Source organism: Thermobia domestica, chromosome 2 (genome assembly GCF_964235325.1).
Source record: "Thermobia domestica chromosome 2, izTheDome1.hap1.1, whole genome shotgun sequence".
NCBI classification, from domain to species: domain Eukaryota; kingdom Metazoa; phylum Arthropoda; class Insecta; order Zygentoma; family Lepismatidae; genus Thermobia; species Thermobia domestica.
Genome location: NC_137455.1, coordinates 332779097 through 332803498, shown reverse-complemented (window position 1 = coordinate 332803498; position 24402 = coordinate 332779097). Strand labels below are relative to the sequence as shown.

The 24402-nt window shown below is 34.0% G+C and overlaps 1 protein-coding gene across 3 annotated transcripts in view; it reads right to left on the bottom strand.

Annotated features, from left to right (window-relative positions):
- Positions 1-4705: 4705 nt before the first annotated feature.
- The window catches only part of LOC145678709 (uncharacterized), a 101735-nt gene continuing 82038 nt past the window's right edge, over positions 4706-24402 (bottom strand). Inside the window, exons 6-10 of one of the 3 annotated variants that reach the window (XM_081749137.1) lie at positions 23293-23358; positions 20162-20295; positions 16818-16914; positions 10275-10418; positions 4706-6104 (exon numbers count right to left, since the gene is read on the bottom strand). In XM_081749137.1, coding sequence (XP_081605263.1) covers positions 6084-6104; positions 10275-10418; positions 16818-16914; positions 20162-20295; positions 23293-23358 — 462 coding nt within the window. In that variant the 3' untranslated portion in view covers positions 4706-6083. The remainder of the gene's footprint in view (positions 6105-10274; positions 10419-16817; positions 16915-20161; positions 20296-23292; positions 23359-24402) is intronic. The other 2 variants (XM_081749136.1, XM_081749138.1) reach the window with 2 other exon arrangements.

Sequence of the window (24402 nt, the reverse complement as noted above, 5' to 3'; positions counted from 1 at the left end):
AAGAAGTTGGTCAAGTGCTATATATGGAGCATTAGACTGTATGGTTCAGAGACTTGGACATTACGGAAGTTAGAGAGGAAATATTTGGAAAGTTTCGAAATGTGGTGTTGGAGGAAGATGGAGAAGATAAAATGGACAGAGAGAGCAACAAACGAAGATGTTTGAAAACGAATAGAAGAAAAGAGGACACTTCTAGCCACCATCCTTCATAGAAAGGCCAATGGGATTGGACACATCTTGCGAAGAAATTGTCTTCTTCACGCCGCCATAGAAGGAAAGATGGAAGGGAAGCGAGGATTGGGAAGAAGAACACAGCTATCGATGATTTGAAAGATAGGAGAAAATATTGGGAGTTAAAAGAGGAAACTGAATATTGGCAAAAGTGGAAGAAACATTTCCAGGCCAAAATCTAAAATTAAAAAAAAAAAAAAAAAAAAAACTCATTAGTCCCAGGACGTGCCGAAAGGCAGAATACTTAATAACAATAATAACAGCGATAAAGGCTGAAACTAGAAATAGTTAATTTGAATAGTTTCGGATTAAATAGATGTTAAGGTAGGAAATAGATCCTGCTCTTGGGAATTGAACTGATTGCAAAAAACTGTATCTCGATATCTGTTACCATTCATGTTCTGTGGAAATCAGTATTGAAACCGGAAGTAGTAATAAATTTCAACCACCTTTGATTTTGGTAGAGTGTTGTTGGTTGTGATATGTTCTCTTAACACCCTAAATCGATTCCAGAAAACTATTTATCGCAATGTATTACCATTTTTGTTCTATGGCGATGAAAGTTGAAACCGGAAATATTAATTTAAATCACTTCCGGTTTGAATAGAGGATTAATGGAGAAAGCGGAACATTGAGAAACTGGATCAATCGCAAAATATGCATCTCGATATCTTACCGTTTTTGCTCCATGGAGATCAGGATTGAAAACGGAAGTAGTAGTAGTAAACTTCAACTACTTTCGGTTTTGGTAATATGTTGCGGGTTGTGATGGTTTGCTCTCTTGAGACCTTGAATCGTTTGTAGAAAATCACTTGGCGCTATCGAATATAATTTTGTTCTATGGCGATAAATGTTGAAATCGGCAATGGTTAATTTTAACCACTTCATTTTGAATATAGGGTTAATAGAGAAGATTGAGTCTATTCTTGGGACGATGAATTAATTGCAAAAAACCTCATCTCAGCATATCTTACCGTTTGTGCTGTATGAAAATTTGTATTGAAGCCGGAAGTTGTCGTAAATTTCAAACACTTCCAGTTTTGATATAGTGTTGCGTTTTGTGACGACATGCTCTCCTGAGACACGGAATCGATTGCAGAAAACCTCTTGCCACTATCTATTACCATTTTTATTCTATGGCGATAAGTGTTGAAACTGTAAACGACTAAGTTGAACCATTTCCGGTTTGAATATAGAGTTAATGAAGACGATGGAATATATTATTGGAACAATTAATCTATTGCAGAGAACCATATTTCAATATCTCTTACCGTTTTGGCTTTGTGGAAATCCGTATTGAAACCGGAATATTGAATTTGAGCCATTTCCGGTTTTGGTAGAGTATTCGTTATAGTCATGGTACGTTGCCTTAAGACGCTGAATCGTGTAAGAAAACCTGCCTCTCGCTATCTGTTACCGTTTTCGTCCTATGGTGATAAAAGTTGAAACGGGAAATGACTAATTTTATCCACTTTAGGTTTGAATAGAAAGTTATTGTGGGAGACGGAAGTATTCTTGAGATCCTGAACGATTGTAGAAAACCGTATCTCGATGTCTCTTAATGTTTTTGTTGTGATATCTGTGGACAGACGGACGAACAGACAAAACCGTTCAATAAGACTTCCGATACTTATGCATACCATAGTTTGGAAATGTAATGATAATAATAATAATAATAATAATAATGTTAATAGAATAGGATGGATTGAAATTAAATAATACACTAGTATATTAACACTTGTAAACATACACATTTTGAGGCTTCCAGTGCGGGGTTTCGCAATATACAAGTTTCAAGTCATTGCACTGCTTCTTTTGTTGCTGATGACGACAGTGACTGTGTCAGTAAAGTTGTTCCAATTTTTGTCACGTTTGTCAAGTCAAAATTGCCACATGTGAGAAACGGAACAAAACTTATGCCAATCATTAGTATTGGCTAGTGCTTTTACGCATTATACACACTACCAAACTACAAATTAAAATGGCAATTCTAACTTGACATCAAGCGATAATCTCAAGAATGCAAACTGGTCAGTAAAGTCAGTATTTTTGACGAAATCAGTATTGTGGATGACACACACGTGTGTATGAGACACACTCGTGGATGAGTTGAGACTATTAAGGTTAGAAAACGATGAGATCACAACTAGTGAAAAAAGAATAGATGTTTATTGGAACCAATTTTTCCAAAAGACTAACATGTTAGAAGAGCATACATTTCCAACGGTGTTAAAAATTGTGAAAGCAGCCCTCTCACTTTCACATGGCTCAGCTGAAATTGAAAAAGGGTTTCCAAGCTCCCTTTGCGATCCCTAATAGGGCTAACATGTCAGAGGGGGCTCTCAATGCTCATTTGCACATTTAGGGAGCTCTACATGAGATATATGATGGAAAGGCACATCGTACATAAAGGCTTTTGGATCTGACACATACTGCTTACAAAGTTATAGTGAGCAGCAGAGAAAATGAAGGAACAACAGCAACAAGAAAGAAAAGCAAAGGAAAAACAACGGACAGCTGAAGAAGAATTGAAAAAAAAAAGAACTTGAGAAAGGAACAATTGAAGAAAAAGAATGTACTTTAAAACGGCTACGGGATGAAGAAGAAAAGAGACAATCATTTGATAAGTTACTGAAGGAATCAAATGAACGGTTGAGAGAGGTCATTAAGAACAAGGGTCTTGTTGGAGCCGATGTAGTACAAGTAATGCTTGACAGTGCCACAATGATGAAGAAAGAAGTTGATGAAAAGAAACAAAAAGGCTGATAAAATTCAGAAATGAGTAGAAAAACGAAAGTCTTTATTAATTACTACTTTTTGCAAGAAAGAAAAAAAGGTGTAAACATCATAATAAGGTTCTTAAGTTTGTATGAGTAAAAGGAGGCAAGGGGAATTGGCCTGAGCAGCTGTAATTATTTTTTCATCTTACGAAAATGAGTTTACTGCAATTTAGTTTTCTATGTACTTGGTTTTGCTTAAGACAGTTTTACAAAGACAGTCTTGGTATTTTTTCATCTCTTGAATTTAATATATTATATTGCAAGATTTGTTAATAACTGAGTTAACATATGCCTACAGCTGTTTAGTGGGAAGTAAAATGGCCAATTTATATATTTAATTAGTATTTTCAGGTTTAAAGTCAGTAATTTTGACCTCAAAAGTAGTTTGCATCCCTGTAATCTACACTTTTACAGACAAGGTTTGTAAAGAATGAAGTGTCAGTCGCTAATGCAAATATACACGGTGAGTTATCAACAAATTAAAGTGGCTATTTAATCAGAATCCTCACTTTTACCGAAACTAGTGTCAAAATAATATTTGGTAATTGTACTATATGGCAGTATGAGAATTATATTCTTTCTTTTACATTTTTGAAAACAGATACTAGAGAAATTTAACTACAGAATTGATAAAATATGCTAACATGTGTAAGTACAATTAATTTTGTGTTGACAGAAGCAATAGATTTCATGTCGCCTGCTTACAGTTTTCAAATATTTTCCAGGAGATCACAAAACCATTTCCTCCTCTGTACGATTGAGCAGAAACCACTAAGTCTTTGCAGAACTTAGTGGTCAATTGTCTGCTATTTGAGACGAGTTGCACCTTCTCAACGCTCTTTTGAGAGTCCTAGTTTTGATAAGCGTAGGATGGTTGCGTGCCGTGCTGTAGCGGTATACCTGAATGACTTTTTTTTTTTTTTTTTCGTTGTGAGGTGCTGGCGCTTTCTCGAACTGAAGCAAAGAGAATATATAAGCAAGAGGACATTTTTAAGATGAATTTTGAGAAATTTCCATAATAGATTATGCTTTAATTATTTGTCTATCGTTTTAATTATTTGTTTGATAGAGAAATCACCACATACACACCGGATTAATGAAGAAACTTGAATATCATATTGTTTTTCTCTGTTCTTTAAGGCACTAATGCTTTGTTAAACTTACTTTTTGTAATTTGGATGAATTCAGTGATGTTCATCTGTTTCGTGGTATAATCCTTTGTTTTGGTACTGTTTGCTTTGAGCGATTTTCAACCTGATTTTTTTCCTCCAAAGTTTCAATTAATGTAACCGTTGTCTTTCTGATGTTTAATAAAAAGATGAATATAGTTATTCTATCATTCTCACTGGAATACAATTGAAGCTCTCCGAAAGAAATTCTTCCAAATGTTACCTGTCGTTTTATTTGGACGTACCAAATTTGTGTACGAATTAGGTACCTTGTTTTGGAATTTGTTTAATTTCGTATGTATGATGTAGTCCAGAAAATTTATAATTTCAGTTTCTTTTCTTACTTTGATGTTAGGGTTTATTTGTTTGATATCTTCTAACTTAGGGTGAATATTTTCCTTAAATAATAACGTACAACTATTTTATGATAAAGTTTTGTTTTTCTTGATATTATTATTATTATTATTATTATTATTATTATTAGTAGTAGTAGTAGTAGTAGTAGTAGTAGTAGTAGTAGTAGTAGTAGTAGTAGTAATAGTAGTAGTAGTAGTAGTAGTAATAATAATAATAATAATAATAATTAATAATAATAATAACTATTCTATGACGCTTAACAAAATCCAATTTAGAGGTTCAGTAATTCTAAAAGCAATAAACAATATATTTGTAAAAAATGTAACTATTTATTCAACTGATAACATATCAACTAACATTTGCTATAGATATAAAAGTATCATTTTTTTAAAAAGTACAAACAACAATGTTTTCCTTCTAACATATACATATTTAAAGTACGAAATATTTGTTTCAAGTTCTTTAATATTCTTCGTTTTCAATGATTTTTTTTTAATCGTGTGTGTAATAAATGGGAGTGTGTTTCTTTTGTGCTAGGAACGCTACCTTGTATATATTATACTGAATAAGAAACTATAAATGAAATATAGACAAGGTTCCAGTTGAATAACAAAGATTGTATATATATATATATATATTTAACCTTAGCCTCTACTTAAGGCTTCTATTTCTAATAAAAGAATGTTAAATTACTAAGTATTTTTTTTAACTTGTGTAAGATTCAACTGGATATGGGTTTGATAAACGATCTTGCAAGTATCACTTTTATTAGTGGTTATTTTCATCCACTAAGGTAGATTCTCATTTTTGATACCTTGTATATTATTAATTTTGTTTGTGCAAAATAATGGCAAATAAAAAAAAAACAGATCAGAAAGAAGGAGAAAAGGAGGTAGGGGTATAAAAGAAAATGATAATTGATAAAATTGGTTCGTTAATTCAAGATCAAGCTTTTCGATAGATTACAAGTTACGTTCAAAGCAATTGCATTTCTTCTCATATCTTTTCGTAATTCTTTACATTTTATTATGTATGACGATGGGATTTCCTCACTGTTAGTTATAATTATTCATAATAACGATGCTGCAGTTCAAGGGTTCCAGAGGGTTTTAATCGGAGAATTGTAGTCTGCACTGATAAGGATCCTACAACACTGGCCGCGGAGCACATATATTAATATACACATCACTTTCTTTTTCACTTCTTTTTAAAAATCTTCATATAATGCAATAAGAATGAACGAGAATTGCAATTGCTGTTTGGTTATTCAAGAAACAAGATATTAACAAAATACATGATACATTGTAGTTTAGTTGCAGTAAATTCCCGTTGTCTGCAAAATATCTGTTAGAAATTTCATAGTTTCTGTCCACAGTATTAAGTGTTCAGTTTTCCTTTTGTACATTGCAATTTCGGACGATTTATTGTAAATCTGTGAGAAACTTAGTCTTCCTAAGCTGCTCCAGAATAGTCATCATTTCGTCACATCTTCCTGAAAACTCTCACATGTACAGTGAGAACAAGGAGATGTGTGTTAGTCCTATCTTCAACTAACACCAGCTTGGATCTGTAACGAAAAACACATTATAAATTAGTATCGTTCTTAGTAATTGTGTAACACACAAGTATATCAAGTTATTTCATTTTTAAAATTTACTTAATTACAAGTACAGAGGGACTTTTGCCTAAATGCCCATTTCTTTCCTTTCCTCAAGAACATACAAATTTGTTTTCATGTAAATAATGAGTCAAACAGTATGGAAAGGGCACATTGTTTGAAAAATTAGTTTTATTCTTTCAAGTATAATTTTTGTATTGCTGAATTTTCAGTGGTCAAGGCCCATCTTCTTTCCAAACCCTGCAGGTAAGAATGGATTAAGGATTTTATAACTTTTATGTATGTAATAAGAAGTTAATTAAAATATTGATTTATTATTAATGTTATCGTCATTCTTTTATGGTTTTCCTAATTTTTCTCTTCTTTCATGACATCGAAATATACTGTTGCCAGATCTTACTACTTTCCAAATTAAACCAAAAAAAAGTCAAGAATTAAACAATCAGCTGTAATAGAAAACTCAATTATTATGTATAAAATAAATAGGACACTACAAAAGACAGTTGCTAGTATTCATGTTTGTATGTTGTCTGAGTTATTTATTCTTTTCAAATTATTGTCGTTTACTTTGAAATGTTATCACTGAACTTACTTCGGATAGTGGTCAATAAAATAGCTTTCAAACCATGATGAGTTGCATGGAAAATTCAACTACATCCAGCACATTTGTTATGGCCTGGACCAAAAACTTCCCAAGCATTTTCGCCATATTTTGAAATCTATTTAACAAACAGATGCCATTTTGATTCATCGCACATACTTGAAATATCTTATTACTCACGCTTTATTTTATGAAAGTGCATTCTTGTAGATAATTATCAGAGGAATTTTACTTAGAATTCACTCCATTGAGTACCAGAAAGAAGGAAAAAGCTGTATTGAAGTACGAAATATGCTGAATTTCAACTTCTTTTTTACATAAATATTTGTTTATATTTGTGCTTTGTATGGGAAACACAGAAGTAATATTGCTATTTTCTAATTATATCTTGATAAAGCAACATGACGAAGGAAAACATTTTTTTTTTTATTTTTATTTATTTATTTATTTATGTATTTTCAAGAATGTACAGATTTAGACAAAATACATCAGTCTGATTTCCAAACGGCAAACGGTCAGTGTCGAAACACATATTACTGTCCAAAGAAAACTTTACTGTTGAAAATTTTGAATAATACTTAATCCAAGATTCACCGCACAGAAGTTGATATATGTATCGTGTGCTAAAAGAGATTTCTTTCTCTTGAAAGGGTATACTCAGTAACCGCCAAATCTATTCAAATGAAATTGAGTGCTCGAAGGGAGCATGCCAGTACGGGTTTTTTTAAGGTTAAGTATTTTTTATAAATTTTAAATTCCACTCTAGTGTTCATTTAACATATCTATAATTCATGAATAAAGACGGCAGTTGTGGCAAAGTCCCATAATTTGCCATTTTTACAAGAAATCGTGAATAAGTGCTATTTATTCCGATCATTGGGTATATTTACAATTTAATGGTTGTTTCTAAAGTTTTGTTCACTTTTCTACCGAAAATACAAGTCATTGTTTGATGTTATCGTGGAATGCAGCTTACCTGAGATATGGAATTTAACGTTCCTCATAGAGGGATATGCATTATTTTGACCAACCAAATACATGGAAAGCACCGTTGCTGTTGCTATGAATTCAAAGTTATTGATTGGATTAGACTTCAGCATCTCTTTCAACACCCAGGCTATGTGAAAAATCTGTAATGCGTTCCAAGTTTTTAAGGCTCTCCCACCAGGAGTCGAACCCAGGGCCCCATGCATTAAAGGGGGTGCGCACTAGCCACTAGACCAGCGTAGAGTGGTATGGATCCGAGGTTATGATGTGCATTTCAATATGATCCTGTCGCATCGGCAGATACTGAACAATCATTTTCAGGCCTCAAACACATATTAACAGACATATGACATAACTTGTAAAGTATATGTTTAGTGAAACGTCCTCAATTCTGTCCAACGTTAGTTATGTGGACATTTTACGCCCTCTTCCAGCAGGATAACACACATTCCGAGGTCATCATGGCTCTCTCTAGGATGCTGTAGTCGGTATAAGCTTTCTGCCGTGTCTGCTATGTCTCTGGACCTAAACTCTATCAGTTTTGTCTGAGGCATGGTGAAACGGCGTCTCACCACAAGCTGAGCTTCGACAACGATCCGTACCGAGCATAGAGTACTATACTCCAGACAAAATATTCAATGTCCGTACAACGGAATACCTACCCAAACAGCTGCTTGTGTGGTCATTCAGAATGGTTGCACATGCTGCTAAGTTCAATATTGTAGGTTTATGAACAACTTATATAACATCTTAGAGATAGCTCAGGGGCGCCAGGTTGGGGTCACCAACTACAACATTCTTGTATGACAACTTTGGACCATATTGGTGAATTCTTACTGGTTGAATTCTTAAATGCATTTCCACCGGTGAATATTTTAGTTTCAAAATTATGCCAGTCATGTTCCGTTACAAAATTATTTATTTATTTATTTATTTATTAACTTTCGAATAGCGAAAGAAGAGAAGAAAGTTTGGTGATCATTAAAAAATCGAATTCGATATTTCAACGAATTCACACGTTCCCTAGTCCATAGACACCACAAAAAGTGATTTTTCAAGTTCGTACTGATGTACACTCAGATAGAGGATGTACTGTTCAACGTATCTTAACCAAACTTTAAACTTAATGTTTTTATGTGATCTTCTACGGGGGCTTTTTGAATTTTCTTTGTACTCTTTAAAAATAAGGGTAGTTTACTTAAGGGTAAAAATAAAAAAAATGTTATTTTCTCAAAAACGGGTTCTAACGATTTTGTTTATATTTCATGTCAATTTTCCAAAAAAAAAAACTCTACCATGTGGTATAAGTCATTTCTCTGGGAAAAATCTACGATGGATATTTTATCCTTGGAGGTGAGTTTTCGCGGACGATTTTCTCAAAAATTACACAGGCGATTTTTTATTTTATTTTCATTTTATTATTTTTTGTTAAACTTTTTGAAATACGAGTATTTTATATACAAATATTTTATTGGTAACCATAACATATGGCTTAAGTCATTTTCTTATGGAAAAATCTACAAGGACTAGTTTACTTTTGGGGGGTGAGTTGTCTTTGGGTGAAATTTTCTGGAAACGCCTTATAATTTTGTCTGTATTTCACCAGAAAATATTTAATTAATAACTGCAACACAACATAATTTAATTTAAAGAATTGGAGCGATAAAGTTTAGTGCGGTGGCCCGTACCTTTTATTTAGGATTTAAATATGCATACTTTAGAAACCATTAATGTATTATACAAGATGAAGTAATAGTAATTTCCTCGAAAAAAAATCGTTTTCAGTTTATATACCACTGGCAACTTTTGCCAGTGATGGGATACCAAATCATGACAGTCTTTATCATTATTACTTGTGTTACAATGTTGAATTGTGGTTTTCGCTTTGTTACGTACACGTGTTTTTTAAGTTCTAGAAATGAATCGCAAATTAACCAAGAAATAACATATTTTTGTAGTACAACAATACTAATAATAATACAATACAAGGCCACAATCCACAATTGGTGATGACAGAGATTTTCTAAAATTTTTCAATAGTTAATTGAACAGTCGTTCCAAAACTTAGTTTAGTATCAACAATTAATGCTCTGCCAACTGTATGGTGCAAGAGGTCCCGGGTTCGATTCCCGGTGGGGGCACTTGTGTAAAAAGCTTTTTCAGGCCAGCCTCTCTGAATGAGGTTTTCCTGGGTTTTCCTCATTCACACCAGGCAAATGTCAGGGTGGTACCTAACATAAGTCCCAGGCCGCTTCCTTCCTTCCCTTCCCCCGGATAGTGTACTCGCCGAGGGACGTCATCCCTCATGTACGTGACGGGCTAAATGGCCTTAAATGCCGAAAGCCCAGAAATCTAATTCTTATTTCTGCCAACTGTGAATCGGTATCAGAATTATATTAATTGGTATTAGAATCAAAGTCTCTATTTAGAACAAACTTTGTGAAGAAATGTGCAATAACTGGGAAAAAACGACTGTTATCTCACTCTGTAAAACGATATGCATCCCTTAAAATTTATGCAATGGTACAAACCTTGTGAGGTTGATGAAGTAGCATAAAGAGATTTTGTTTATTGATGCCATTGGGTCGAGGCGCTCCATGACCTGGTCTGCCCCAGAACTGGTCCCAAGTCTCAAAGTGTCGAATACTACTTTCGACTTCTTCTTTTCGCTGCTGCTGCAACAAGAGACGTGTTACAAAGAAGAAATATTTTTTATAATTTATACACATAATTTAAAAACTAAACATGTTTTGGGTTTAACGTTTCTGAACCAGGCTACATGAGAATGAGTGGATAATACTTGTCTGGGCTATTTTATACTCATACCAAGGTATATTTACTTCCGTGTTTAAAGCTCGTCCAGCGTTTAGTCTGTACTGTGGCTGCTTATGGGCTTTTACTTCTGCGTACTTACCCCCTTAAAGAGAACAGATTTCACTACTGTAGTTTATCTTTAAAAATGTTAAATATTTACCGACGATACAAAAATAGTTTTCATAACTTCTCTTTTCCTTATAAAGTATGTAATTAGCTTTTAATAGCTAGTTTTTGTTTTTCAAACTTGAAGGGGGAAGACACGATAAGCGTAACGGCTGCTAGAACGTTGCCAGTGCATTTTCACGAGACTAAAAGTGTCTGCTCAAAGATACCGTTGCCAACTGACGAGAAATTTTACCATAGTGTCAACCTACATTCGTGCGCTCATTATTATTGTCACTTCCACTGATTTCAAGTACGAAAAAAGGTAGCTAAAAAGGAATAAAAGTACGGCCAGAAAGAATTGAATGAAATCTTTCTGATTTTAAGAAAAAGTAAAATTTTACTTCCATCTCCTTTTCTTTCTTTTTTTTTTTTTTTTCTATCTCAACTAAAGAAAAATATTTTAATCAGAAAAGGAAAGAGAGCGGAAAAGTTGTTGTAGCTTAACGCGAGATTCGAACAAGTTATGTCCCCACCGGGAATCGAACCCAGGACCCTTTGATTACAAAACTGCGAGCGTAACCACTCATCCACGGGGGCACTCTGAATAAAAAGGCAGTAATAATTTCAGGGGATGGTCTGCGGGATGTTTTTTCAAGTACTTCAGTTTTATTAGGTCTATTATTATTATTATTATTATTATTATTATTATTATTATTATTATTATTATTATTATTATTATTATTATTATTATTATTATTATTATTATTATTAACCAAGCTATAGGCATAATCCATATCTTTCCATAACTATTAACTTATTTGTATTAAGTATAAACGGTAAGTGTAAAACTTCTTAGGCCAAACACTGATTCATGAAGTGTTTCTCGGAACATCTGAGTTCGATTATTAATTATATATAGGCCTATGTATTCCTCGTCGGGAAGGAAATATCAGCGAGAATTGCTACAGGACGCATTTCATATTTCTTTTATATTTCATGCATTGAAATTTCTTTAGGAGTTCATAACTGACTATGATTTCTGTTGGGTTTCATAATAACATTGGTGTCAGAAACTACACCAGGAAATATGCAGATTGTTTGGTGTGGTGGGTGGGGCTAATAGCTTACCTACTGTATCGTCTATTGTCGCACTAGATGACTCATGTCAAATTCCAAACGAAATTCTTCTCTGTTGTGTCTTTGCTATTGTGCAGTGTGTGTCGGAGCGTGGCCTCTGAGCATTCGGCATTTTGTTGATTGTGTTTATTTACGTACTGTGCTGTTCTGGGAACAAAATCGCGCGTGTCTGTGTGCATAGGTGCGTGAGTGTGTGTTAATATATATAAAATGGAAGAAGTTACAGCCAGCACCTCTTTTAAGCGTAACAGTGGTCAAGTGTTGAAGAGCAAAGAAAGGGCTATTGTTATGAACGTGTTCAATTATTTAAAGGAGAACAACCCGGATAAAATTATAAGTTGGGTCGCGAGTGCAACAGCTGAAGCCACGAAAACTTCCAGGACAACTGTTTTCAAAATTCGAAGCGAGTTATCACGTGGACCTTTAGTAACACCGAACAAGAAGCGATTAAGAAAGAAAATTTCAAAGAACAGTCGGTTTGTAAAATATAATGAATTTGTTAGGAGTGCGATCAGACAAAAGGTCCATGAGTTCTTCTTTAGAAATTTGCCACCAACACTCGATTCCGTTCTAAAACAGGTAAATTCAGATCCCGATTTACCGAACTTTAAAAGATCCACGTTCCACGTACTTCTAAAAGAGCTTGAATTTGTTTATGAGAAAAGACAGAGTAAGGCCATGCTTATATAGAGAGAGGATATTGTGTCGTTGCGTCACAAATATCTACGGCAAATAAGAAAATTTCGAAATCAAAATAGAAACATAGTATACATGGACGAATCGTGGGTAAATATTGGGATAGCCGTGGATAAAGAGTGGAAAGACAAAACAATTAAAACAGCAAAACAAGCTTTTATGTATGGACTTTCTTGCGGACTTAAACTTCCGACAGGTCGTGGGCCGCGATATGCCTTGGTTCATGCTGGCAACGAACAGGGTTTCGTAGCTGGGGCAAAATTGGTTTTCTTGTGTAAGAAAAATACGGCTGACGCTCATGATGAAATGGATGGAGATTTGTTTGAGGAATACTTCCGGAATCAGTTACTCACAAATCTTCCTCCAGGGTCAGTTATCGTAATGGACAATGCATCCTATCATAGTCGCCGTAAGGAGCCACTGCCAACCAAATCTTGGAAGAAAGACGACATGCGACAGTGGTTAACCTTACATAATATTGAGTATGATGAGGATATGTTAAAGAAAGATTTGATGGATCTAATAAGCATTCATCGCCCTAAATATGAAAAATATAAGACTGACGAATGGGCTAAAGAATTAGGACACACTGTTCTCCGATTACCCCCTTATCACTGTGAGCTCAATCCTATTGAACTCGTGTGGTCTCAAGTAAAACACTACGTTGGGGCAAATAATACAACATTCAAAGTTAAAGACGTTGAAAATTTAATTCATGAAGCGTTTGAGCGTGTAACAACAGAAAATTGGCAGAACTACGTCAGGCATGTGGTAAACATCGAAAGTGATATGTGGAAAGCAGATGAGCTGCAAGATGATGTTGAGCCGTTGATTATTCATTTGGGTGAAGACTCCTCTGAAGAAGAATCGTCTGAAACTTTCGATGATGATGATGATGGTGGTGATGATGATGATATGGAAGGAATTGATTTTTTGGAGTGCGATTGATTCAATGTGGTAAGTTGTTTATTATTATTATTATTATTATTATTATTATTATTATTATTATTATTATTATTATTATTATTATTATTATTATTATTATTATTATTATTATTATTAATCGTTGTGGTGTGGATTTCTTTTTTTACTACTTGAGTTGGCAACATCAGTCGACAGTATAATAGAAGCGCGATCTGTTCTGCATTTGTTTTTAATGCTCAACTTGGCATCGCTGTTCCCATAAGACCAACAGTCCACTCTTAACTCTGGATAAGCTATAACGAAATAAATACTACAAAGTATATCAACAACTACTGACAATATACAGATATCACAATTTGTATTTACTAATTCTCAACAAGTACAAGTAATAGTAAACATGTACCATTATCATTATTTTTACGAAAATTAAACATTGTCGTCGACATATAGATAGCTTTGCAAACTTTCACCATTCTTTTGAAGAGATTTTCGTTACTCTCCAGCCTAGGAATACTGAATGGAAAATAAAACTAAAAGTAATATCCAACCACGGAAAGGGAAAACAAATTGAAGAAAATACTGTCTATATATTTCCTTCCCTTGTTGGATCGTCTTTCTTCTGTTTGTTTCTTCCCTTTTTACAGTAATCAGAAACTTCATTATGAGTTTATACAGGTAGAATGAGTAGTGATGGATACTAAAAGTTTGCACTCAGACAACACTGCACGAAATGAATAAAATCGAACCAAAATCTCTCTATATGAAGAATATTTCAGGATTGAAAATTGGATTGTAGTAAAAAGGAAAATTTAGAGCTATATGTCATGCAAAATTGTATTGATGTATCGCGTAACTCGTGAACTTGTGTTCTTTGACTACAAGTTGTCTGTGACGAGCTATACCAAGACGTAGGGAGGAAATCACGTAGTCAACTGTCTAACTTTGAAACTTGGTGGATAATTTACCTGTTTTAGGTAGAACATCATATAGTAAAAATGCCTGTAGGATCGGTTTTAGTGTAATGTCTTTGCAGCACATGGGTAGGCACTGGGTGCACGAAGACTCTAGTATTAATTAACTGATTACAAACATATAGAGTAATATACCCACTGAAGGTCTCCAAATTGTGTGGATGGCAGTTGCTAGCAAAAGAGTACATGATTGCACCATATATCCAGCCAGTACTTGGAACCAGAGTTACTCCATAAATAATTACAAATAGATTGTTTCAAATTAGTTTGTATAATGTTCTATCAGTGGCGTATTTAGGGGGATGGCTATTGGGCTCAAGCCCCCCTCCCAAAATAATTTCATTATTATTTTTTCGCATTATACGTACAATATAAATGCTTCTTATTGGTTCTCAAGCCCCCTTCCCCGAAACATGATCCTAAATACGCCACTGTGTTCCGTTAACGATTTCATTACAGACAGCAACATGCGTGATGTATTGCTAGATGGGCATGTGAATGATATGCACTTGTGCTCAGTAACAGGTACAGATATTGTATAAAGCACAGTATTAATTAGTAGCACGTCTAACAGCGTACTGAACACAGTACCCTAGCTGTGATTGCAGAAAACCGTGTAAATCAATGCCCTGGTTGCATGGTTTTGAGGCTAGTACCTGTGAAAGCGGGACTCAGTAGTTGTTGATGGCTTCCTGACAATATATGCAGTTATATCCGCCACTCAAAATTGTATACTCCAAAAAAAGATAATGCCCCTCTTCATATTGCAACCTGATACAATGAGCTTATGGATTGGCCAGTGCAGTCATTGAATCCTTCATCAAGTATTTGGAATGCCATAAATAGGAGTTTTATGTCACATAATAATTCATTTTAAATGTGCAACAATTGGCAACACAAGTCATATGGACAGAAGAGACATACCATAAGAAGGCACTTAGGCACTGATTGATTCAATGCCTGGAAGGATTGCCCTGAAGGATGCATCAATGTATAATTGCGTTCGATGAGGTTCCTACTAAAACATATATGAAACAGCAATAAACATGATCTGATGTGTTTGTATATACAATGAGTGGAAAAGTGGACGACTGGTCCGAGACTTGAGCCTGGGTTCTTCAGTGTCCCGTGCCTATGTGTTAACTACTACTCTACCCAATCCGCTTCCCAGAACAGCTATACACTCCTTCATTCTTTAAGTCAGTGCTCTTTACTTAGAACACATGGCTCCGTTTTACCTCCAAGCCCCTCCCTATCTAATGAAGCATTTAGCGATAGCGCTTGTAGAGTACCTTTTTTTAATGTTGTGTAATGATGATTTCAGTATTTTCTGATGTAAGGTGTATTCTTACGTCTAAGAAATATTACCCTCACATATCTTCCGAAAAGGCTGCGCAAGATTCTAAGTGTAAATACACATTCTGTTTACCTGGAACATCATTTAAAAATATAATATATTCTGCTTATTTAGGAGAAGTATTTTGTGTATAAGATATGAGAAAAGTAATATCTAGCTTAATTTATTGAAAATGTTTAATTTCGAAGAGAATAACGTTTCATAATCGATTTTCCTGTTGGAGCACAAGTGACAGAGATCTCAGGTTAAATTCTACTTTCTCGTCTCATACAGTTCGGTTTTCTCCAAAATCGGTTCGGTTTTCTGCAAAAACCTGTTCGGTTTTTCACCGAAGCCGGTTTCAGTTTTCTTCAAAACCGGTTCGGTTTTCACCGAAACTGGTTTCGGTGAATACTTTTTGAACACACATAAAACTATTTCTGTGGAAACGGATTCGGTTTCCCGAGAACAACGAAACACTATTCTAGTCAGAAATAGAACAAATTTTAGTTTGGACAAAACCGAAACTTTTTTTTAATTTTCAAAAACTGGTTTGGGTTTTTCTAAAAACCGAAACCGAAAAACCGGTTTTTGTGCCCACCAATAGTGTATTCACCAGGATATACGGTTAGCATCTTCAGAAAAGATAGCAAGTGAAGACAACTAATAAGGAGATTTTGCAACACACTATGGTTTAAAATTTTAGTTTGTATGTTAGTGTTTTCAAACTTTAATTTGGTTTCATTTATCCTTCTTGTTATTATTTTCTTCATTTTTTATTTTTCTGAAAATTTCAAGCGCGTATGTAGGTGAAAATTTGTAAAATACATAAGTCCTTTTCCACCTAATTTAGAATCATTTAGAAATATTAAAAGTTTTATTCTATTTTCCCTTGAATTTGTAAAAAAAATCTACCTACTGAATGATTACTTACTGAGGAAAAAAGGTATCAGCTCTAATCTGCTTTCGAAAATGGATCTTTTGTATAAGGAGCTGACATACGACAACTTTCAGTCATTATCAGACATCATGCGCACAAAATAATTGATACACAGATTAAGCAATAATCGTATTTTAACAACACTTACCTGAACCTTGCTATGCTTTTGAGTCATCTGATGTGCAAGATCTTTTAAATAATCTGAGGTATTTGTCAACGGAAGCTTCCAAATATTTTGTCTTTCTCTGGAAATACATCACATTTTAAATGAAAATTCATTCAATTACAAAGATTAAAATTTTATAAATAAAATTCAAGAAAGAAATCTACATAATGGATGTATGGTTTACTATGAAATAATTCAATGGGCACACATTTAAGAAAGGCATAGCAGTAGATGCTTAACCTCTTGACTACCACTACGTACGGCCCATACGTAGCCGAGCCTGCATTCTTCCCTATTACTACGTACGGGCTGGTCCAGAATTATTTGTACGTAGCTGGTCCCAATGGCTGAAGAGGAAATATTCTTGCATGGTAATGCCCACGAAAACGTACGAATAATTCTGGTCGGGAAGGACCGAAGTCTATGTGTTATTGTGACATTATTAAAGCGCGTGACCTTTGCAAACAATGAGCAAAGCACGATCGTTATGTCGTCTGTTGCTGAGAGTACGAAACCCTGCTATTTATGAGACATGTGTTTTTGTCTTGTGTACTTTGCATCACAAAAGCAGTAGACTATGGAGGAAGAGGAGGGTTATAGTTCGTCAAATTATGTTCCGGAGGAAGAGGAGAGTGAATGTAGTGACTGAATATTCCGATGTATCTGATGTCGAAGACGACGCTTTGCACTATTTGTTACTTAATTCTCTCCGCTTAACATAGCCGTGAGGTTCTACACTCTATTTACAAGGCTGGGAAAGGGTTAACTAATATTACACTCATCTCAGAGGCAATGAAAACTAGTCTTGACCTTGACCAATAATAAATTTTCTTTTATAGCGTTCAATTTAAGAATTACACTTTATTTGTATAATCATTTGAGGTGAACAAATAAGTATTGATTGATTGGTGGGAGAAAGAGGACGTCAGCATCTTGACCATTTGTTCCTGTCATGAAAGCAAATAAGCATACATTAAATACGGTATGTGTCTTTCGATAGGTTGAAACTGTTTATGCTGTGTCCAAATTTTCTGGAAAAGATGCAGTCGGTTGTTCAGATGAATGATGTGAATGTATAACCATCAGTGGAATTCGGGACGAAACGAAATCGACTTGTTAAACATTCTTCAATAACTATGTTTTATCTGCTGAATTCGTTGGAAACATTTCCCAGGACTATGTAGAAGTACAACACGTGAAGGAATAATCCGTGTTACTTAGCAATTGTGGATTTATTTTATATCCCAATTTATTTTAGCAAATTCTATATTATACATATCAATATGTACATTCTTGTTCAAAAACTGGCCACCCACCTCTCTTTGAAAAGCTATGCACTCTTACTAACAGCTGGAACTAAATCAAACAAATGTGTATCTTCTTTAGCCGATTAAGATTTTTATTTCAAGCCAAAATATTTCAATTTTCTACGTACTGCTGTCAGAACATAGACTTGTAAAGCAAGGCGGGTGGCCAAAATTTCTTGCACAAGACTGTACATGCTCTGTAATCTATTGATCGTAAAGTAAAGGGTGTCCCCATAAGAACAACGGATTTAATATGTTTGATATAAAGCTAGCATAAATAACAACGTATTATATTTTTATATCATTACATAGGATGAGTGTTTCGATTTTATAATGAAAGTTTTAATTTGCACACCCCCTCTTTTCGTTAGGTTTAAGTACTGTTGATACGAGCATGTTATCTGTGACTTACTGCAGGTTAGTAGATATTGAGCGTTACAGAAATAAACAACGCATTTTGAAAGTGAAAACGCACTATAGAAGTAGCGAATGTTACGCAGAAACTGTAAGAAAGCTTCGTGCATCCTTTGAAACAAACTTTCTGTTAAAAATGAACGCATATGATTTGAACAAGATGACACTTCCTGCTACACTTCCCGGGAAACAATTGCTTCGTTGCGTGGAAAATTTCAAAGCGGGTACTCTTTCACAACAGTGATCGAAATTTATATGCAGGGTCATGTGACCTTACTCCTTGCGACTACTTCCTTTGAGGACTTTCTAAAGTCAAAGCTGTATGCAAATAAACTCCTAACAGTAAAGAAAGCCAAGAGGAAATTCAACGAATTATCAGAGAAATCGACAAATAGATATGCAAATAAAAGTTGTTACGAATTTCATTGAGAGAGTGAACAAGTCGGGGGCATACATATACTTGATGTCATATTTTACTTTTACATCAGGACCTTTTCCGCTTGTAATAATTTTCTAATAGTTGTATTATTTGTTTCGCTTGTTGAGGCCTAATCATTTAGCACTGCTTTTGCGCTCGTATTGGTGTGTCCTCTGGAGCAGGAACACAAACAATCATCTTGATTCAATGTGTTCTAGTTAATTTCCAAACTAAATTCGTGAATACATTTTGCTAAATTGTCACTTCTGCTTAAAACATCTTGTATATCTACAAACATATTTGACAGATGCATGCTATGGTCTGTATTAGACTACATCCCAGTGGCGAGCCGTACTTCTTTGCCAGAGATAATAGGATAAATCTTTGTATTGCCATTCCGTATCACCCTCAATTTCTCTTTGCAGCTCAGAAAATCATCAAATCAGATTTTGAAGCAGGTAAAATACTGTTAAGAAAATGAAAAAGGAAAAGGAGTGTTTTTGGCCTCAAGTAACGTAATAAAATCAAGTATATTAAAATTACTAATATTGGATTTCTTTTTTAATTGTGTCAATTATTTCAGAGTCTTCTATAGGATTTTTTTTCTATCTTCAGATACATCCCTCATTTTCAATTCTCATTTTTCAACTTCAATAATCGAGTTGTTGACACATGTCTTTGTCTATAAACTTTTCAACATATGTTAAGAAATTATAAACTCTTCGGTCGTTCTTTCACAATAGCATATATCACATTTTCTTTTGTAAGATATCAATATTCTTGTCAGTTTGAGGAAGAAATTGATGTGATAGTGACATGCAAGAAGGTGAAGTCGAGGTTTTTGACAGCAGTAAAACTTTTTTTTTTTTCACTGTCCTACTCGTGTCCATTTTCCATTATGGAGGATTGTATGTGATACCACACTGAGGGGTGATGAGAACATAAAACGCTGACAACGAAAATATTAAAATTACGCAATAAATATCTAGCACAAGGCTATTTTATATCTAAAAGCGACAATGTGTTGATGTGTCCGAATGCAGAGAAATTATCGTTGTTCCCTTTCTTTCTTTCCTTTTTAATTGACAGCCCGAATCACTTTTTCCTCGCCTACTACTTTATAAAAGGTCTAACATTCCATTACAATAAACTTAGCAATAGCAACAACAACAAAATCTTTTTCTTACCCAGTTGGTCGTGGAGTGAAAGGTTTCGTAATATCCGTTGTGCATAAGGGATGGTTCATCAGTGTTCCTGAGTCATCACGTTTTGGTTTGCCTACTTTAGCCCGCCATAGTAAAGGTACGAGTTCTATACCTTCCTGAAAAAATAATTCCAAACAACTAAAGCTTTGTTACAAAATAAATTTTAACTTAATTATTGTGAATGTCCACAACAAATCAGCAAAGCACTTACAAAGGTCGACTTGAACGGAAACTGAACTGAACTTTCTGGCCTTGAAGCTGATGAACACTCCACCGCTTCAAGAAAATTTTAAATTGACATAGCTCAAATTAATCTTTATATTTAATATTGGTACAAGTAAATATATGGTAAATAAATTCAATATTGAAGCTGAAGTGTTGAAGAATACCAGTAATATTCATCGTTCTTACATTCTTGTAACTGGAAAAATGTTTCTTCCTTTTCCAAGGCTTTTAAAAGTCATGGAAATCGTTAATAGATTTTGGAAGGCCTTGGAAGTCATTCTTAAAATTTTGAAAAAATGTAATTCATTTGGTCGTTTAAGAGAAAAATTACTGAAATTTTTATTCGTCTTTCTATCATGAGCACATATATGTATGTTCTACCTGTGAAATCGATTATATGTAAATAAAAAAATGTTGTTTCATTAAATTTTAATATGCTTTTGCAAATAGCATATAAAACAATATACGAATCAACAGGATAAAATTATGTTTGATGAAGTGACGGAGTCTGTCGAACAAATATATTTATCTGTAATTGATACTAAAGTTAAAATCACACCATTCACAAGAACAGAAACAAATCGTCGTACATGACTATCATTTATCAAAAGACATTTTTTGTATATACCAAAGGAATACCTGTAATAGTGAAATCAATGAATTCGTTGAACAGTAAAGTCACCGATAACCTTATAGAATTATTTTACTTTCACCGTTCTGGCAACTGTGATTTATTGTCTGTGTCTAAACATGCTTATGGAAACTGGTTTGTGCTCAGTGCAGTTCATTTTTCTGCAAACTGTTTTGCATTATCATTCTACTTACAGATGTCTGTAATTCCTGAATTTTTGTAGCTCCAAGCTTTCGACTCTCTCCTGGTGTCTTGGTCACAGAGGTTAAAAACAGGAAGAAAAAAAAAACAGAAACATCAAGGAATAAAAAGGAACGGACTTACCAAAAGAGCTGTGTTGTCAAAATACCCGTTGTACAGTGCATCGGCGATCTCCAAATGAGGTGAAGTGAACTAAAATATGGCGGAGTCAATTTGCGCCCCTTTGATGTCCCCTTATTGGAAGGTTGCCAATTGTTATTTTTAGTGCCATGCCAGTGCTATGAAAATTTTGTAATTACCGACTCCCATTCGTCACTCAGTCCCTTATCTAGGTTTAATTTTCTTTTAATGAATAGAAAATTTCAAAACAACAGTCTCTCTACTTTATTTCTAGCTCCAAATAAAATTTTTAAATGTTCTACCCTGTTTTCTTTTAAATGTTTCGAAAACCCGACACCGGATTTTCTGCTTTTGAATTTCTAATGTGTTCCTTCACTTGTACTTTTAAATTTCTTTTTGTTTTCCCTTTATAACTCTCTTGGCAACTGCATTTTATTTCGTAAATACCCGATTTTTCATTGGGATCCGTGTAATAAGTCTTAAATTGGGTGATGTTCTTTTCTAAAGTTTTCGGGGATTTTAAGGCTGTACGGAAACCGTATTGTGTATATATTCTATTTAATGTACTTGTCAATCTGGGAAATATAGCTAGTCCAATCCAGTGTTTATCCTTTATGTCGGTTTCAGGTTTATCGGAACGTAAATTCCTTTAAACCTGATTATACTAATTATTTAATAATGAAGCTAGGTACCCATTCAAACTACCCAGTTTCATCAGGTATTCAATCTTTCTCTGTAAATCTGTTTTAAAGGAAGTAAGACCTATGACTCGCAAAGAAAAATTCGTCCAAATATTTTCTTTGGTACCCGCTGAATGTGCAGATTTATAATGAATGTACTGTGTACCTGCTGTTGGCTTATGGTGGAACTAGTAATAAATTTGTTGTTATGCCTTCTTATATTACGGTTTAGGCATGTAAAATTGCCGTCCTTTTCTTTCTCAACAGCAAATCTCAAATTTCTGTGGATATTATTTAATTCTTTTAATATTTTTATTTAGAGATAGTAATGAAGTAGAGAGGCTGTTTTTTGAAAATGTATTTATTCATAAAAGACAAACTAAATTAAATTTAGACAAGGGATGGTTGAGTGACGAATGAGAGGCAGTAATCACAAAATTTTCACAGCATTGGCATGGTAATAAAAATAACAACATGAGTTGGCAACCTTCCAACAAGGAACAGCAAAGGCGCGCAAATTGACTCCGCCATATTTTAGTTCACTTCACCTCATTTGGAGATCGCCCATGCATTGTACAACGGGTATTTTAACAACACAGCTCTTCTCTTGGTAAATCCGTTCCTTTCAATTCCTTGATATTTCTATTCTTTTTCTTCCTGTTTTTAACCTCCGTGGCCAAGATTCCAGGGGAGAGTCGAAAGCTTGGAACTACAAAAATTCAGAAATTACAGAAATCTGTAAGTAAATAATAGAATTCCTGAGCGTGGTTTTCCAATGTCTGTTTTGCATTAGTTTGTATCAATAGTTAGGTCGTATATAACCCAATATACTGACACAAGGCCTTCGATCAAGTTGTTCAACAGACATTCAGCTAATTCTTATAATTGGTTGAAATGTTATTTTTTAAAAATATATCTTTGAAAACATTTACTCAGAGTGTAACAAAATACAATGTAACATAACCACGTGCAAGACTACAGCATTAAGATAAGCCTTATTCTTATTTTTTCTTTATATAGATTATGAAAATTATTATTAAAATAATTGAAATAACACTACATATTCTACCTTTAGTGTACTACATAAATAAAATATGCTCATTACAGAAAACAACTTCAAAATTGAAGATAATAATAATAATTTTGGGTTCAAAATCCATGCTATAGGGTTAGATACCTATAACACTATATAAACGAAGAATAAGTCTTGTATCGTTTACATGTTATAGCTTGATGTACAAGTACAAAATACTTACATGATTAGTTGTTCGGGCCTTCTCATTCGTCTCTTTTCTGATAAACATTTGATCACTGGACCAGCCCTAGAATATACAAAATTAAATTATAACCACTGGTATTTAAATAAGGGTCTCTTCATTAACTTAAATACGTTGCGCTTACGTTGCAAATCTGTGAGGAAAATTAAATTAAAAGCGGGTGGAAATAAGGTGTAAAATCTTTCAAGCATAGGTGCATATACATGTATATGTTGATCATGCATGGACATAAATACATACGAAAAACCAAACAGTGGGGATGGGAGACTATGAATGTGCAGGAGATGTGATGATAAATTTCAATTCATGTATCTATAGTAACTTCCTATAATGATTCCAACTTTGAAATAATCAATCTTATCGAGCGTTTAAACATACTGGAATTTTCATATTGTTAAAATAGCACTAGATTGTTAAACTCAATTCAAAATTCATTTTACTTTATTTCTATTTCCCATATATTCAAATGAAGAACTGAAGAAGTGTGCTTAAGACAGAAACACGGACAACTTTATTCCGTCGAATGTAGGGAGCAACTCAGCAGAAAGATCATCTCTGACTTTACAGTGTCTAGAAAACGTGAACAAGTGATGTAAATACTAATAACAACCTTCAAGTACTCTATTTTCATTAACAAATAAAAAGTTTTGGGACTGACGGTTCATTTAAAAGTGACCACTTGTTATTCATGCTGCGTTTGAAGTAGACTGTAGTGGAACATCAAGTACTCCGTAATTTTTTAAATCCTATTTTATTCTGATTTTCTTTAGCAATAATATACGGCAACGAAAACCTCTTTGAGTTTTATATAAACTTTCTGCCCATGATTTGCAAATTTGGAGTGATACAATGAATCTTTGAGGAAGCTATTAATGCTATTAAGTTATTATCTTTCAGAAGTAGATAAACTAAATTAGACACAGAATACTATTATTCAAAGTAAAGCGGAAAAATAACTGAATATTTCTTTCCAAGTTCGTGATATCAAGAGGGAAAAAAATCACTTCTTACAAACATTATGAAAAAGATTCAATCTAAATATTTAAATAAATAGAATTTTCTTTAATCTACCCGCCTGGAGTCCCGACA